At 44.3% G+C, this 15682-nt stretch overlaps 1 protein-coding gene across 1 annotated transcript in view; it reads right to left on the reverse strand.

Moving 5' to 3' along the window:
• Positions 1-12521: 12521 nt before the first annotated feature.
• CERS3 (ceramide synthase 3) overlaps positions 12522-15682 on the reverse strand; it is a 35763-nt gene continuing 32602 nt past the window's right edge. The window contains exon 11 of the mRNA XM_065734031.1: positions 12522-13132. Coding sequence (XP_065590103.1) covers positions 13001-13132 — 132 coding nt within the window. The 3' untranslated portion in view covers positions 12522-13000. The remainder of the gene's footprint in view (positions 13133-15682) is intronic.

Raw genomic sequence — 15682 nt, forward strand, 5'->3', positions numbered from 1 at the left:
GAGGAAATTGTCTTAGGAGCAGCAGTGGTTTTATTGAATTCGAATCCCAAAGCCCCAGTGAGGTACTGACCTTCTTTATTAATTTAACACCGTGGGCTTTTCAGAAATGTCCTGAAATTGTTATTGATAATGATAATGCACGTGGCAGGGGGCAGCTGTAGTCCCACTGAAATGGCTGCATTCCTTCTCTGTCCCCAGCCTTTTTTGTGTGGGGAGTCCATCTCCTTTCAACATCAGAGAGTGGATTTGGCCCCACAGTTTCTAGGAAACAAACCCTCTCCCCCTCTAAAACCAGTGTTTTATTTTTTTGCAATTTTAAATGTATTTCAAGGAAGCCAAGTTTCATGGCCATTATTGCAGTTAATAACCCTTTGGAGACTGCAGACATGTGTTATATACATCTTTCTGAGCAGTCATTTGGCTCACCACCTGGAAAATGCCCGCATGCAAAGGGTTAACTTGGCCATTATTCAACCTCCTCTCCAGGCACCCCTCTCTAAACCTTCTTGTCCTGGTCCTGAGAGGCAATGACAGCCCTGCAGGCAATGCTTTCCTGCCCAGGGCAGGCAGGATGATGACTTCCCCACTCTCCCTGCAGCTCCTCACCTTGCTGCAGCATTCAAGCAGAGGTGTTTTCTTTCCCTGCTGCACCTGCCCTACTGTTGCAGAGCCTGGCCAGGCTGATCAGGCACAGACTTAGTGGGTGCCACTATTATTTGTGTCAGTCTCTCTCCAGTTTAAAAAAAAAAAAAAAAGGAGCATAATGGAAACTATGAATTGAGAAAAGCTATTTTCTCACCTAAATCAATCAATCAATCGAATAAATAAATATAAGTTCCTGTAAAAAATTTATATATATATTTCCTACTGATCACTTTCTTACAGTTAGGGGTTTAATAAAAATTTCTTCCCTGGACAGAGGCTATTTAAAGAGTTTGCTCCCTCATGTGGATTCTCCAGTGTATAATACCATTCAGATAGTCCTCAGCAGAGGCTCATAGAAGGACTCTCCTTCCACCGCGTGAATTCTCCTGAACTCGTGTAAGAAAAATCCCTCTGGGACTCCTCTACCAAGACTGGTTGAAAACAAGAGTCCATTCCTGAGCTCCTGGGGATAAGGAGCAGAAAAAAAGTGACTGGCAGTGGAGATGACCGTGGACAGAACTGAGCTCCCAACACTTGTGTACATTCAGGAGAACAGAGCCTGCTTCAGTTAAGATAAATCTGTGACAGCAGTCCTGGCCCTTTCTTTCCTCTAGCATTGAGTTTGAGAAAGGTACACAGTTTGGCAAAGGTTCCCTTTAGTCAGAGAGAGTTTGCTTTTGTTGACATAACCTGCCTCACAAGCTGCGAGTGCACTGGTGGCACTGCTGCATGGAAAAGACCTCCTGCAACATCTCATCACCTTGGTACGGACATTTGGAGGGATCAGGAACAGAAAATCACATTGCTCACGTGCCATTGTGGGTGAGAAAAGGCAGGAAAAAAATTCTACCAATCAAGTAACACAGCTGTGGGATGCTGGAAAATCTGCTCCCTCCAGTGCAGGAACCGCTTCATGTAGGGAGACTGGAGTATCACCACCTCCATACAGACCATGCTGGGAAACACAGAGACGAGGCTAGTCCAGGGCCTGTTTGGTGTATAGATAGCCATCACCCAGGCAATAATAATCAGCCACACGTCACCCCCGAGGCATGCAGGAACAAATGGACAAAGGAAAAAGCTGTCGTTGTTTGAGCCTGACCCTAAAGTTCAGCAAGGCTTTTAATGAAGTCCAGTGTTGCCACCTCGGATGATGTTATCAGGAACCTGGGAATAGCTGGCACTTTCTTTTGTTCAGTTTTATGGTTTGTTTGGGTTTTTTCCTCTCCACCCCTTGGCTCCCACAGTCATGAGATTTCTATTTCTCATTTAACTCTTATCACGCCATATTTGACCCCATAACAGGCTAGGAAATGTGAGCTGCAAGAGGCCTACAGGCTCATTGGCCAGGAACAAATGAAGAGGGTCCCAACAATAGGATGATTTTAAACCCTTCTCAAAAATGTCTGCGATTTTTGTGTGTGTGCATGTAAGGGGATGTTCTGCATGATTGGAGTTGATAACTGCAAACACTTCCACGCAGATGACATCTTCCTTCTTTTCCTAGTGCTATCCCTTCATTGGTTACATCCATAGCTGGTGTCCTCCTTCTCAGACATCTCCCTTTCTGTCCAACACCTGCCTTGGACACTGAATACCTCCCTGCCCCCCCCCCCCAAATGAATATTACATATAAGGCTCTTCATCCACCACATATCCCTTGTAGCTATGGCAAGAAGCCAGAGGAGGAGATTTGCAACTCAAGAAGGCAGTGCATGGTTTGGAAGAGAAATAGAGGCAATACCAAGGGCTTGGTACTGCCATCAGTGTGCATGAGTACAGGGCCTGGATGTGGTGGTCCAGAGCAACTGCACAGATTTAAAGTGGCTTCTTTCCACCGTGAAAGTACTAACAAGGGAAACTGTAGACTTAAAATACTCTTAAATAATGTTTTCCTATTTCTTTAACACCTCTCCCTAGAGCACTCTTTCCTCCTTTCACAGCATCTTGGCCAAATACATGTACAAATCAAACAGAAAACTCAATATCCCCATAAGCACAGATTACCAGGAGTCAGAGGCTGTCAACAAGTGCTGTGTTGGGGACAATGAGGTGGGACACAGGCAGGAGCCTGCTCATCCTCCAGCCATTGGGGTATTTTCCCCTGCTCCCCATTTGCAGTCCACCAGAGCTGGCTGCAGAAGGACTCAGCAGGCTATGAGCCAGAGGGGTGTGCCAAGACAACATCTTTCAAGCATAAACACTGCTGGATAGCGGCACAGAGATGAGGAAGGACTGAGCTCCATGGCCAAGCCCCACCATCCCGGGCTTGTAAATCACTTCTCCTTGCTTATGGAAGTGAAACAACCCCAAAGCCCACATGCTCACGTTATCACTGCTCTTGATGTCTGTCATCTTCTTTTTCTATCTCACATTCAAGTTGCTCTCAGGGCCCTTCACATCTATGAGTAGTGGTGGGACAAACAATGCAACAGCACTGTCTTACCTTTCCCCACTGGAACAAACCCATGTTAGTGCAGGTTTTCCTAGTTACTCCCATTTTGGGTTCAGAACTGTGCAGAAGAATCACTGCATCACCACTCTCAGAAGCAGCACAGAGTTCACAGCCTAAAACCTCCAGCAGCCCAGAGCTAGGCTTTAAAAGCAAAATCAGCAATATCATTGTGCCCATGTTCTCTCCAGACTTTGCTCCGCTGCAATTCCCCACTCCAGACAAGTCAGCCCCCGTGCTCCCTCTCCATCACCTTCAATCATGTCAACAAACTCCCCAGCACTGTCCCAGAAGGACAAGCACTGCCAGCAGGGAGGGAGTCCTGGTCAAACAGCCTCCAGCATGCCAAATCACAGCCTTGAGTACATGCTCCACAGCCTGGAGATAAACTGTGATATTAACTATTGTCACGTATTTATTTGTTGTCTACCCTAGGGGTCGCTTTAAGCATCTACTTGGGCTAAGACCTATGTTTTGGGCCCCTGAGGTGACCTGAAGCAACAGAAACATCTTTATTCTGATGAAACTAAGGAGCAGGGCAGGCTTGAGGTGCTGTGACCTTTTGGTCAACCTGGTGGCAATTAGGAGTCCAAGCACCATCTGTGAGCTGTGATGGAAAAGTCGTGCAGGCAGCTGTACCAGCCCCTGGTAACCTTCACAGGCAGCACACACTGAGCAAGCAACCTCAACACTTCTTTGCTGGGACAAAGTGAAACCCAGCTACCTCCCAGCTCTGACAGAAGCCTGGGGAGGAGCTGGGTCAGATGGGAACCAGGGAGCCTGCCATCCCTGTTCTAGTGCTTGAGCACAACCATGCATAGAAATATCTTAGGGAAATGCTTCATTCCCATCAAAAGAAGTCAGCTCCCAGGTCTCTACACAGCCATAGCTGAGCACAGCCTAACCATAAGGATTGTGTTGAAAAGGATTAAAGACACTTGTTTATACCAAGAGATTCTGTTTTCCTGCTGCCATTTGAGGCAAATGTGGCAGCACATGAACAGTTTGCATGGCTCAGTAGGACATTTCAGCCAGGACTTAGCACAGCTGTGGAGCTGCTAGATTTTTCATCACACCTGCTATTGAGCCCAAGCCCTAAGTTTCCTCCTAGCTCTGAAGGAAAACTTCTACAGCAATGGTAGAGGAGGAGCTACAGACCCTGAGATGTACTCTGATAATAGTGCTACACCTACAGCTCCTAGATTTTGGTCTGATTTGTCTTTTCTCTTTGCTCTGTATTTAATAAAAAACACAATTTCAGTTCAGCATTTGATGCTGCTCAGTGACTGCTTCAACCTGGGGTGACACACTACTTATTTACATTAAACAAGTCTGGGAACAACTTCCTACAGTCAGCACTTCTCAGCAGTACTTCCTGACATTGCACTTTGGTGGCTCTAGAAGAGTTTCAAGGTGCTGCTCTTGGACTGCAAAACTGAATGCTCAGTCCATGCTTCTGTACATCCTATCTGTCAGAGTGACAGAGCCCCATTCACTCAGCAGCTTGCCACGTACCTTGTCCTTTCCAGCACACAGCCAGCAGCCAAGCAGCTTGTCCTTCTGGCCTTGTAAAAGTTGTTGGTGGGTAGTTTTTCTTACAGAAAGCCACTTTGAGACATTCACAAATCCTTGGATTGCTCTGGCTCTGTTGGATTTAAGGCACACAATGCATCACAGCTCCTCATCTCCATCTGCTTTTGTGTTTGAAAGGTGCCATCCCACCACTTCTTGCCTTATACATGCCAAGCCTGACCCAAATCCTTCTACCCTTAGACCTTTGCTTTATCATTAGTGAGGAAGGGGGAGCATCTGTCTCCTGAGATGGGATATGAGAGTAGCCCTCATCACCTGAGAGTTTTATCAGCCTTATTTGCATTGCAGGCATTAAAGATCCAGGTGAGACTGGGGCTTCATTCATGGGCATCTGCAACCTCTGTGGCTTGACAAGTTTGTAGTTTAAATAAACAATACAAAAAAAGTAAAAGCAGCAAAGCAGAGATGATTAAAAATCCTTCCTCCCTGCTTCTGAGTACAGCTCTGGTGCCAGGGAATTCAGCAGGGGAGCTCTGCACATCATGTCAAAGGTGTACTGGTGACCAAGTAGAAACTGTCAGCTGCGGGCAACCTTTTTTGTGCCCCAATCTTTAATAAAATCTTTGATGTTTCAATGGCAAAAAGGCGGACAAAACTGCTACGTGGGAGCAGGGTCTGAGCAGGGAGCAATGTCCTGCTATTGCCACCTTGCGGGCCCTTGCAGCAATAACCAGGTAACCCAGCACGCGTGTTTCTGGTGGTATTTGCACTCACAGTTCTGCTTTCCCTTCCCTACGTGCAGCATGCACAGACCAGCAGTGCTACTCTGGGCTTCTTGAAGGAAGCTATCAGCCAGGAGGAAGGCCTGAGGCATATTTACATCCCATACTCGAGGTATTTTCTCCTGCTTGCCATAGCCTGGAGACCAACTATTTGCTGTGCATTTCACACTAGAACCTGTGGTTCTATCACACAGCGATACAGAGGGGCACTCAGTCCCGCAGCAGGCAGCAAAACTGGCTCTGAGATGTAAAATGAAGAAACGTAGATGTTTTCCTGTCTTCTACTTAGTGTTAGAGGGCAGGAATTTGTCCTCTCACTGACAATCAGGGAGGATCACAGGCTTTCCCTGGCACAGAATGAGGATGCTCAGCCATGGACTGTCACTGCTGGGACAATGCATGTGGGAGCAACTTCAGCTGGGGCTGAGTTCTTATGTTTGCTTTGGATCAGTCCCTAAATGTTTAAAAAAATCACTGTCACAAGAGATGAAGCAGCCATATTTGCAATTCGCAGTGCGAAGACTCTCACCCTGAAGTGAGGACTATCCTATAACCCATACATTCAGGGCTTTGGACTTGATGATCTCTTGAGGTCCCTACCAACCCCAGCAATTCTGGGATTCTGTGAGTCCAGGGCACTTACAGCATTTATTGGATTTGGAAGTTGCCTCTTCCATATCCACTTTTGTGCTGACACTCAAGGGAGAGTTCAGTGACTGGAGATGAACCAGGGGCTCATGGCCACAGCTGTGAGCCTGCTGGCCTTGACTCGTGGCTGTCCAGGCCCAAACCCTACAGAGTACTTCCATGGACCCTTGCTCACTTACTGGGACCTTTCTAAGGAGTGTCAGAGCAGGCAAGCGTTCTTCCCAGCTTTCCCAAATTAGGCTGTCCTTGCTTCTGCATTGAAACTCATCAGTGGGGCTCAAAATGAAACCCCTGCTACTTAGGGAAAAGAAGTTATCCTGGCTACAGAGACTTCACTATGGAGTCCAGGATTTTTTTCCTCTAGCCTTGTCACTTCTTTGCTTTGTGATTATTAGTAATGTCAGTTCCATGCTTGGACTGTTGCTGTGCTGCCCCACATCTTCTTCATTTTTCTTCATCTTCTCTTTGTTCCCTTTCCTCTTCTGGCTCAGCAGCCCTCTCACTCACTCACACCCACACCGAAGTGGTTATGATAACCACAGCTCATCATTTGCCTCTTACAGAAACTTTGAACGTCGCAGTAGGACGGGAGGCAGACTGCTTTCTGAAAGTGAAGTTTTTGGTTGAAAGGGAAGGCACTGCTTTTCCAGGGATCTTTCAAGATGTACATGCCTGGTTTGGGCAGAGGCAGAGCTGTGTTCAAATGAGCATCACGCAGACAGGTTTTACTTCCCAGAGACAGTTTTACAATGGGCTACAAGGAGGGAGGCACTGAGATTGTGCCCTGCCCCTGGTGGCTGGAGAATGCAGGTATTGCTGTATTGCAGTGCCGTGCTGTTATCCTTTCATGTGGTTCCTTGAAGTCTGGATCCTTTTCTCATCTGCTCCTGTGAAGTTCAGTGGGAATTCAGTAATCAATTTCACTGCTCAATTTTAACTTGTTTTTAATCCAGGTTCTTTTGTGTTAGGAGAAATATGGACTTTCCATCACCTGAAACAACTGCGTAGGAGCTGTTTCTTCCTACTCCAGCTCAAAGCACAGTAATATTCTATGGCTAGAGGGACATGATTTTTGTGCTTCCAAGTCAATGCAAATAGGGTTTATCCTTGTTATTCCACTTAATGTTTCTGACTTTGAAATGATTACGGGGTCTCCTCTGAATGCTTTATGGGGTAACAAAACTCCAGAAGAACAGGACTGTTTCCAGCTGAGTAAATAGAAGATATTTTCATAAATCTTCAGACCATTGGAATATCAACAACATTATCCTACGTGGATTGTTATGACTTTGTATTTGCAGAATCATATGTTGAAGCTTACACCCGTGCCTTCAGCCTTATCTTCTGCTAAACTAGGGACCTGAAGTAATCCTACAGAGGATGCTTCAATTAAATAAACTCTAAGAGCCTTGCTTGAATTTCTCTGTAGTCAGCCGTGGTGAAGATTAGGGCTTTGATCTCCTCTATTTCCTTGACTGGGAATCCTATTCTTTGACGAGGGATTAACGTCAGGACTTTTACCTTCTTTTTGTCACTTATGATCTTAACATGTGGATGACAGGAGGAGAAGTGAAATTCTTTTTCCTTCAGGAGCCCTACTTTTTGGCCAATCATTTCCCCTCTCCTCTGTTATGTCCCAGCACTTTGTCAAGCCTTCCCCTCGTGTGATATACCAAATAGCTTACACTTCAGCAGATGTGCTACTTTGGCAGTCCATGCAAACACTGCTACTACTACAACGCTGGAGCAGAGATGTGGCATGAAGAAACCTCTGCTGGCTGAGTTAAAGCAGCCATGCGAGCAACCAAAACCTGCAAGTTGCAAGCAGGATGGCAAATGCAAGATGGGCAAAGAGTTTCCAAAGAAATGGTCTATGTTCATCACCCAAAGAGTGCCTAAATCCTGCAGCACAAAGCAGCTGGTTATTGCACATGTGAGCAACAAGAACATCTAGAGCTGTGACTTCATGGTAACATCCTTCCTCCTTCAAAATGTATTTCAGAATACAAACCTACCTCTGCTTAAAAGCAAAGTGGGAGAAAGATTTCCCTGGACTGCTGGTTTTGTGATCACCCCTGAAGTTTTTGGTGTTGGCTGCTCACAGAAATGAGTGTCAGCTGCTCTGACCGTGTTTGTCAATTTCTATAAACCAGAAGAAGTAGCATCATGCAGAAATAGGGAGACAGAGTGAGAAAATGCTCCCCACTACAGAGCAGCATTTAAATGAATTTTTCATCCCTACTGTAAGAGAAGTTTACATGATGAGATGGCCAAACGCTCTGCTGACATTTCTTCTCCTTCTTCAGAAAGATCAGCTCCCTTGCTAAGGTCACTCACGTGCTACTTTGCTGTCTGATGCACACTAATTATTCTGTCCTCTAAAGCACAGGCAACAGGTAGATTCTGTTATTTTCATAAATAGAAATCACACTCACAGTCGAAATACAGATGTCCCATCTGGCCTTTGTCAAATCAGAGGTGTTTATCTCTCTGACTGCTAGGTCCTCACCTTGGGCAGCCAAATCTTCAACCCTACAGGCCAGAAACAAAAGCTTGGCTCATATAGCAGAGGTAGAGCAGGAGGGAGCCCATAAAACTTACTGGAAAATGAGAACAGACATTTTCAGTGATTTTGAACATGACCAATGAAATCAGCTCAGAGATGCATCCTTGGCTCGTGTGCTGCTCCACGTTGAAGTTCTCCCCAGCTCTTGGGTAGCTATCAGCCATCAAACCACCTCTCTTTGGCTTCTTTACAACCAGGCTATGTCCTTATCCTCAGCATGGACCTTCACTTCTGCCTGCTGATTGTCTGTTGTTCTTCTAGCCCACAGCTGGGGGAAGAGCCTGTGGAGATGGTATTTTTCTTTCTAAATCAGCAAGATTTTTATTATTATTATTATCATTCACAGTTTGCAAGTTGCTTGTAGCCAAAACTCACAGATCTCTGCCATTTGTTTTCTATCCACTTTGTTCTTATAAGCTTAAAAAAAATGAAATCAGATAATAAATCTGAAGTATTCTGCTGCAGTTCATTATTTGAGTTGAAACACCGTTCCTTATATTTGTCTGCAAAGAGAGGCATGGGAAGAGATGGCAAGCCAGAGCCTCTGATCTTTCCATCCATGGAGACAGAAATGGAAATGACAAGAAATATGGAACAGCTCTTCAGCTGAAACAAGTCAACATAGCTCCTTGCTTTCAGTAGAGCTTTCCTGCTTTTGTCAGGTTAAGATCCATGTGTGAGTTATCTGAAAGGTGCTTCTTCCTGAGCATTTGGGCAGTGCTCCTGCTCAGGAGCAAGAGTCTTCCTAACAAAATGGTTGGAAAGCCATTCCCCAGGCTGTGGAACAGCTTGAGAGAAAAGGGAAATCCTAACAGGGCACTCACAAGAATTCTAGGAGGGAACGGCAAGCAGAGAAGGGGACACTGCAAAGCAGTGAGAGCAAGGAAATCCTCATACAGAAACCTACTTTAAGAAAAAGGTTTTATTTGTAGTGTGCAGCATCACTGACAGGACAGACTCAGTGTCATTAAGGACAAAGAAGATAACTACACTGAATGATACAAATTGACAAAGTGAGTTCTGTGGAGTATGGGAGAGCTGCAAATCAAATCCGGAGCAGCTTGGTAAATCTATATAGCAAACAAGCAGAAAGGCAGCAGAGTAAACACCGAGGAGTATCTAACAAAATTCAGAGGGATTAAATGAAACAGAGGTGTTTCTGCAGTTTCTGATGAGCAAAAACTTCATATTCAAGTCTCTAGTTCTATCATAAATATTTTGGGATGGTCAAAGTGACATAGCAAACTCAAACACATGGCATAAAACATAAAGCCAGGATTCGTGTTGTGAAATGGTCAAAACGATGTACGAGTCTCTGTCATCTCGTGTTGCTGTGCATTACCTCACACTGTTTTGCACTCACCTCTCGAGGCAGTAATATTTCCAAAGGATGTTAAGGGCATGGAATAGATTGAAAATCTTGAAGCATCAAGGCATTAATTTCTATAGTATGTACTGTGTTCCCCATTATCTCAGCTTCTTGTTTCTGAGTTTCTATCAGCAAACTGTGAAAAATTACGTCTGTGTAATGTCAGGAATGACAAATCTGGTGTTAACATAGTCCTGTCCAACTGTGACAAACTGCTCCCATTTCTGTATTTATTTCCAGTCCCTGATGGTTTATGCTAAGAATTTGGTTGGCCATGAGATTAATTCCCTGGGATGGTCTTCTGTGACCTTCCTACTTCTATATCCCTTTGATGCATGTAGTTTCTTGGTTGTTTACTGCAGTCATAATCTTTGCCTTCTGGTCATTATCTGCTTTCATATCCTTCCTTATTCACTTGAAACGTGCCTCAACATTTTTTGTTTGAAGGTACTTATCTGCCTTTTACTCTTGCTTTAAGACCCCAGTTTCAAATAGGTTTTGAACAAACGTAATTACATTGCGTGTCTGCAATCCAAAATTCTATCTAGGTTAAACTCCAGGAGAGTTAATTGGCTTCAGGGGGAGACTTGTCTGAGTAAGAAGGGCAAGATTTGGCCTCAAAGAGACTATAAATTCCAGTTTAAAATTCAGTAGTTGTTCAGAGGCTCGCTCCTGTGACATCATCACTCTTCGTGTTTCCTTCCCTGAATTCCTTTCCTATTTATAGAAGGAAAGCTTTCTGGCATCCAAATCAAATGATAATACCCTGGCCATCTCCCAAAATCCCGTTGTGTCTTGTGGAAAGCATCATTGTCTCCACTGCTTTTAAAGGGAGTGTAAATCCTCCATGACATTGGATTTCTACTTTTTTTTTTTTTAAGGAAAGGCCATTTCTTTTCACGTATGCCATAAACAGGTCCCGATAAGCAGCTGTGACCCTGCCAAACTTACCAGTTACTTTAGATGATGTAATAAGTACTTAGGCTTCCAATAAATCCACACTGCAGTATTTAAGATATTCTCTACAGCTGCGTAAGGAAACACACTGCTATGCAACAACTACTGAGGGAATTCTGCCTGCTCCACATGAGCAGCACTACTTATCTACAAGTGCTGGCACAGGAGTCCTCTCCCACCACTGCCCATCTCCCATCCTTCTCACAAGCTGCAGGCCATACTCCTTTCCTGGTGTAATTGTCTTTGTGGTAAAAACAAAGATTTGGGGAGTACACTGTCCAAAATGTAAGTCGAAAACTAAACAGCCTCATTTGCAGCTCAAGAGGTATTTTCAAACTGCTAGCCTCTCTAACAAAGCTCTCCTGCAGTTTCTTGCCACTGTACAGAAAAATCTTCTTTCTTTGCATCTGAGATCCCAAACATTTCCAATTCCTCCAAATGCTTCTGTCACTGAATTATATCCCCATTTTCTCAAGATCTCTTTGGCAAAGAAGTCGCTCATACTGTGCTTCCTGTAGATCACCAAGTTCCTGCTGAGCAGCCTTAAGGGGAAAGGAACCTTTCCAAACTGAAAGCTCTGCACTGAGGATGTTTGAGCTGTGGTCCCCCTGGTCTCTCAAGCTACTGGATTTAGTTTACCAGATGATCTCAGCTACTGTAGAACCACAGGGAGAGCTTCTCACCTTTAAAACTTGTGACAAATCATTTAGGATCTGCTAAGCCAAATGCATCTGGAAATGAGACAGGTACTGCCACTGTTTTAAATAGCAAGGGTCTCCTTGTAAAGCCCCGGGTCTAAAAACTGTACTAGCACCAGAGCAAAAGTGCAAAGCAATTAAACACGTGTGGTGAGGGGAACTGATACACCATCCACGGTTCTTCCACTTCTTACAGACTGATGATGCTATCTCAGCCACACACTCACATCCAAGTTTGGCTCCAGTTGACGTGATTTACTGTTTTCCAAAAGGGCAGAGATGGACATAGGGATCCTGAAATCAAATGAATGCACAGCACCGATGATGTGATGTACCTCACGAGTCCCATCCTCCTCCAGTGGCCAGATACATGCAGTGAGCACACAGCAACCACAAAACAGACTTGCTCCTAGACAGTCATCCAGTGTCACTGTGAGACAAGCTAACACGAAGGGAGCAGGCCAGATTCATCCTTAATCTTCTGGGCTGTAAATGTGTTGAGATCTCGGGTGTTCATCCGTGTTGCAAGCAAATAAGAAATACAAAAGAACCCAAGAGAAGACCCAATTTTCATTCACTATTCTCCCTTCTCTCTGCACCTTCTGTTCTAACACTGGGCCTAGAGCCAAGATGGCTGTGATGAAAGACGTGTGCAAAACCTGGAGCTCAGGGGAGAACTGCTCTGTGATTTTCTTGACTGGTATATTTCAAAACTGGAAAATCTCTTGACTGGTAGATCTCCAAATACAGTATTTGAATTGTCTATCACACAGCATACTCTAGAAATAAACCACACTTCTACCAAACTCTTCAGAAGCAAATTGCTTGAATTCCTCCACATTAGCTTCCATCAGCCTCCAGATCAAACTCATAAAAAATAGTCATTTTAATGATTTTAAACTGAGAAGTAAAGAATACAGTGCTAGTCAACCTACACCACCATCATTTTTTCCCCATATTGAGTAATTCTGTCTCCTAATGGAGTTCACACAAGCTGCCTCCCATGAAACACCTATGAATGAAACCAGTTGACAAAATATATCAGATTGAAAAACAGTTAAAATCAATGGGACACTAAATGATCTGACACTGTCACCTTGTTGAGCACTGTGAGAGTGGAGCAGTCCGTGCTCAAGCACCTTTCCAAATGCTAAGCAGTGATTCAGAAAGTTAACACATTTTGTCATGTTATGCAATTTTCCCCTCCCTGTATACTGAGCTTTTTTCCAGGCCCAGTAGCCAACAATAAATCAATCACAGTCTCTCATGAGCATTTTGACTTAAGTTTTATCCTGTAAGTTGTGTTAAAAACAGAGTAGAAATCACTGCAGGAGGTGAGACAGGAGGGGGCTAGTGGTGACTGCTGTTAAGGAGATGTTTGCTTGACCCACAGCCATTCTTATTGCCATTCTTTGTGGACTCCTCTTCGTTATCCGTAACAGAATCTTCTTCCTCTTCATCACTCCGGTCATCCTTCAAGTCCTGTGGAGAAGAAAGCACCATGAGCACACTCCATACTTGCAGTATTTACTGTCAGATAGGTTGCCATTGCTATTAGAGCAGCACAGAGCTTTCAAAAAGGCCCGTGTGTGCCACACAAGCAAGTTATTCTGTTTAATATAAACTGGGTATCTGCATCTTTACAATGACTTTGCAAAAGCAGCCAGGTAGCTTCATTAGTCAGGTGCTCCCATTTGTAATTGCAAGATGAAGAGATGGTGCAGAGAAGTTTCAGAAAATGAGACATTCTTCCTTCTTGGAAATTCCCCATCATCCTCTGAAGACAAAACTCCTCAACTTCTTCAGAAAATAATGTGTGAGAAGAAACAAATGAAAGGGAGCTCTCAACACGAGATGAGCAAAACTGCCCTCCAGGCCACCTCCCAAGAAGATGGAGGATAGCACTTGAGGACAGGCCAGCTAACACCAATTTAATCCTGCAGAACCTAATGTTCTTCAGACAAAACTGCCTCTGTGGCCTCAGCCAAGTCATTTGACCTCTTGTTTGTTTTTGCTTTCCCTTGCGAAGCCTTACTAGTAATCCCTGGGTGATGAGAAATTAACAATTGTGAAGTGCGGGGAAGATGAAAAGAGTATTGTATAAAAGCTAAATACGATTAATAGTTTCACTCAAACACGGTAGTTGAGAGGCTGCCTGCTTCTGATGGGTGGAAACTAAACAGTGACTGGTTGTGCCAGCATCCTCTAGCATTAACATCGCTCAGAGAGACTTACTGACCCTAAAATGCTGTATATATCATACCAATATTTGTAAAGGGAAATCCACATCTCTATATAGCTTTGGATACACATATACATCTTTGACATATCATCCTGCTAAGGGAATTGCCAGGGAGGAGAGGATGGTTGTTTCATTAGCAGGGATGAGAGGGAAGCCAGAGGCACTCTGCCTTTGAGTAAGGTAACTGTGCAATTTGCATGGTACATAAAACACCCCATTCCTCTCTTTTACTTCTTGTTTCCTACTATATCACAAGGCCTTACAATACGTTCGGGACTTTGGTGCAAACAATCAAGGTTTTGGCATTTAAAACAGTGAAACAAGCTTAGAAGAGCACTGCCTGCCACATGGAAGGAGTGATGATCTGCCCTGCTTACTCCAGGTGAAGGTAAAGATGCCCTAAGTCAAATAAATGCTTCCTTCTTCCCAAGTGGTGACTGAGAGCAGGAACAAGGCAGGCACTTAGGGAAGTTTCCTGTGTTTAGCAGCCACCACTGGTTGTCTCTTTCAGTGACTTGACTCGTCTCTCCTAGATTCAATGCAGAGTTTAAACACACATGACACTCCAGGGAAAAAAAGACACGCACAGAAAGCACTACAACATCCTTGTGTTGGTTTTGAGTTTAGCAGCTGACAGACTCACACAGGGTCTCATGGTGCCTTTTTGTCATGCGTGGGTATTGAACCTGCAGGGCTGTCTGCTGGGGGAAGACCTAAGGCTTTTCTTCATCACAGAGGAAGTTGCCTGTAAAGCCACGTGCAGGATCTGACAGAGACATCAGCTGTTGCAAAGACAATCTGCAGGCTGCCTGTAGAGCTATGCTGGGGAGCACTTCATGGACAAATTTATTTTCCTCGTCATCCATCCAGATCTCAACCTGAAGCAGGCACAGATTGCAAACTCTTCCTGCTCCTGGAGTGATGCAGCAAGGTCAGAGGTGAGATGCAGAAAGGAAGAAGCAGAGTAGCCCCTCTATCTGCTCTCTGAATGAACCAGAAGTTTCACTTAGCCTGCTGGTCTGGAGGTCCCTCTTAACCACCAAATTCATAAAGAGAAAATAAATGACAGCTCAGTAATAACTCATCCCATCGCAATCTCATAACCCTTCATATATTGCATTTCTACTAAAACATATAGCACTAGAAAGAAAATTGAAGCTTAAACTGTCTCATCAGAAACTATAGACCTCCTGGAGCTTTTCTTTTGCCTTTTTCCTAACAACATACAAGGGGTATCAAAACAAACAAATCTTATTGTAAACACTGTAAAATAAACTTGGCATGCCATCAGTTAGAAGAAAGGAAAGACAGCCTTTCTCACACAAACAATTTATGAGGTTCTGCTTCTTTCAGATCACCTCCATTCCTCCTGCTGGTTATGTGATTTGTATTTGCAGTTACAGATGAATGCTCGGGGTGGAGGAAGTTACTTCTTTGCCATGAGAAACATTTCAGTAAAAAGTGCAAACCAAAGCACAGTACACGGTGATGTAGCATCTGCTGGACTCCCTGAAGTATTCTCATCTCCTCAAGCACTGTTTAGCTGTGGCAGAAACACAGGAGGAGGAGTGCTTTTGTGCTCACTGCAAATGGACTTGGAGTCAGTAATGTTATTGAGTTCATCATTCATTTTGAGCATCTTGTTGCGGCCCACAGAAAATGATGGTACTTGAGCACATGCTTAAGAAAACTGGGAATCTGCTCTACCTCAAGTGATGGCTGATATGACACTGACTTCTATAGAAATGAGCTGGAACTTCCAGCATGGAACTGAAAGCTCAGATAGGATT

This window comes from Cyrtonyx montezumae, unplaced genomic scaffold (genome assembly GCF_038088225.1).
Source record: "Cyrtonyx montezumae isolate F1298 unplaced genomic scaffold, pur_monq_1.0 scaffold_17, whole genome shotgun sequence".
Lineage (NCBI taxonomy): Eukaryota > Metazoa > Chordata > Aves > Galliformes > Odontophoridae > Cyrtonyx > Cyrtonyx montezumae.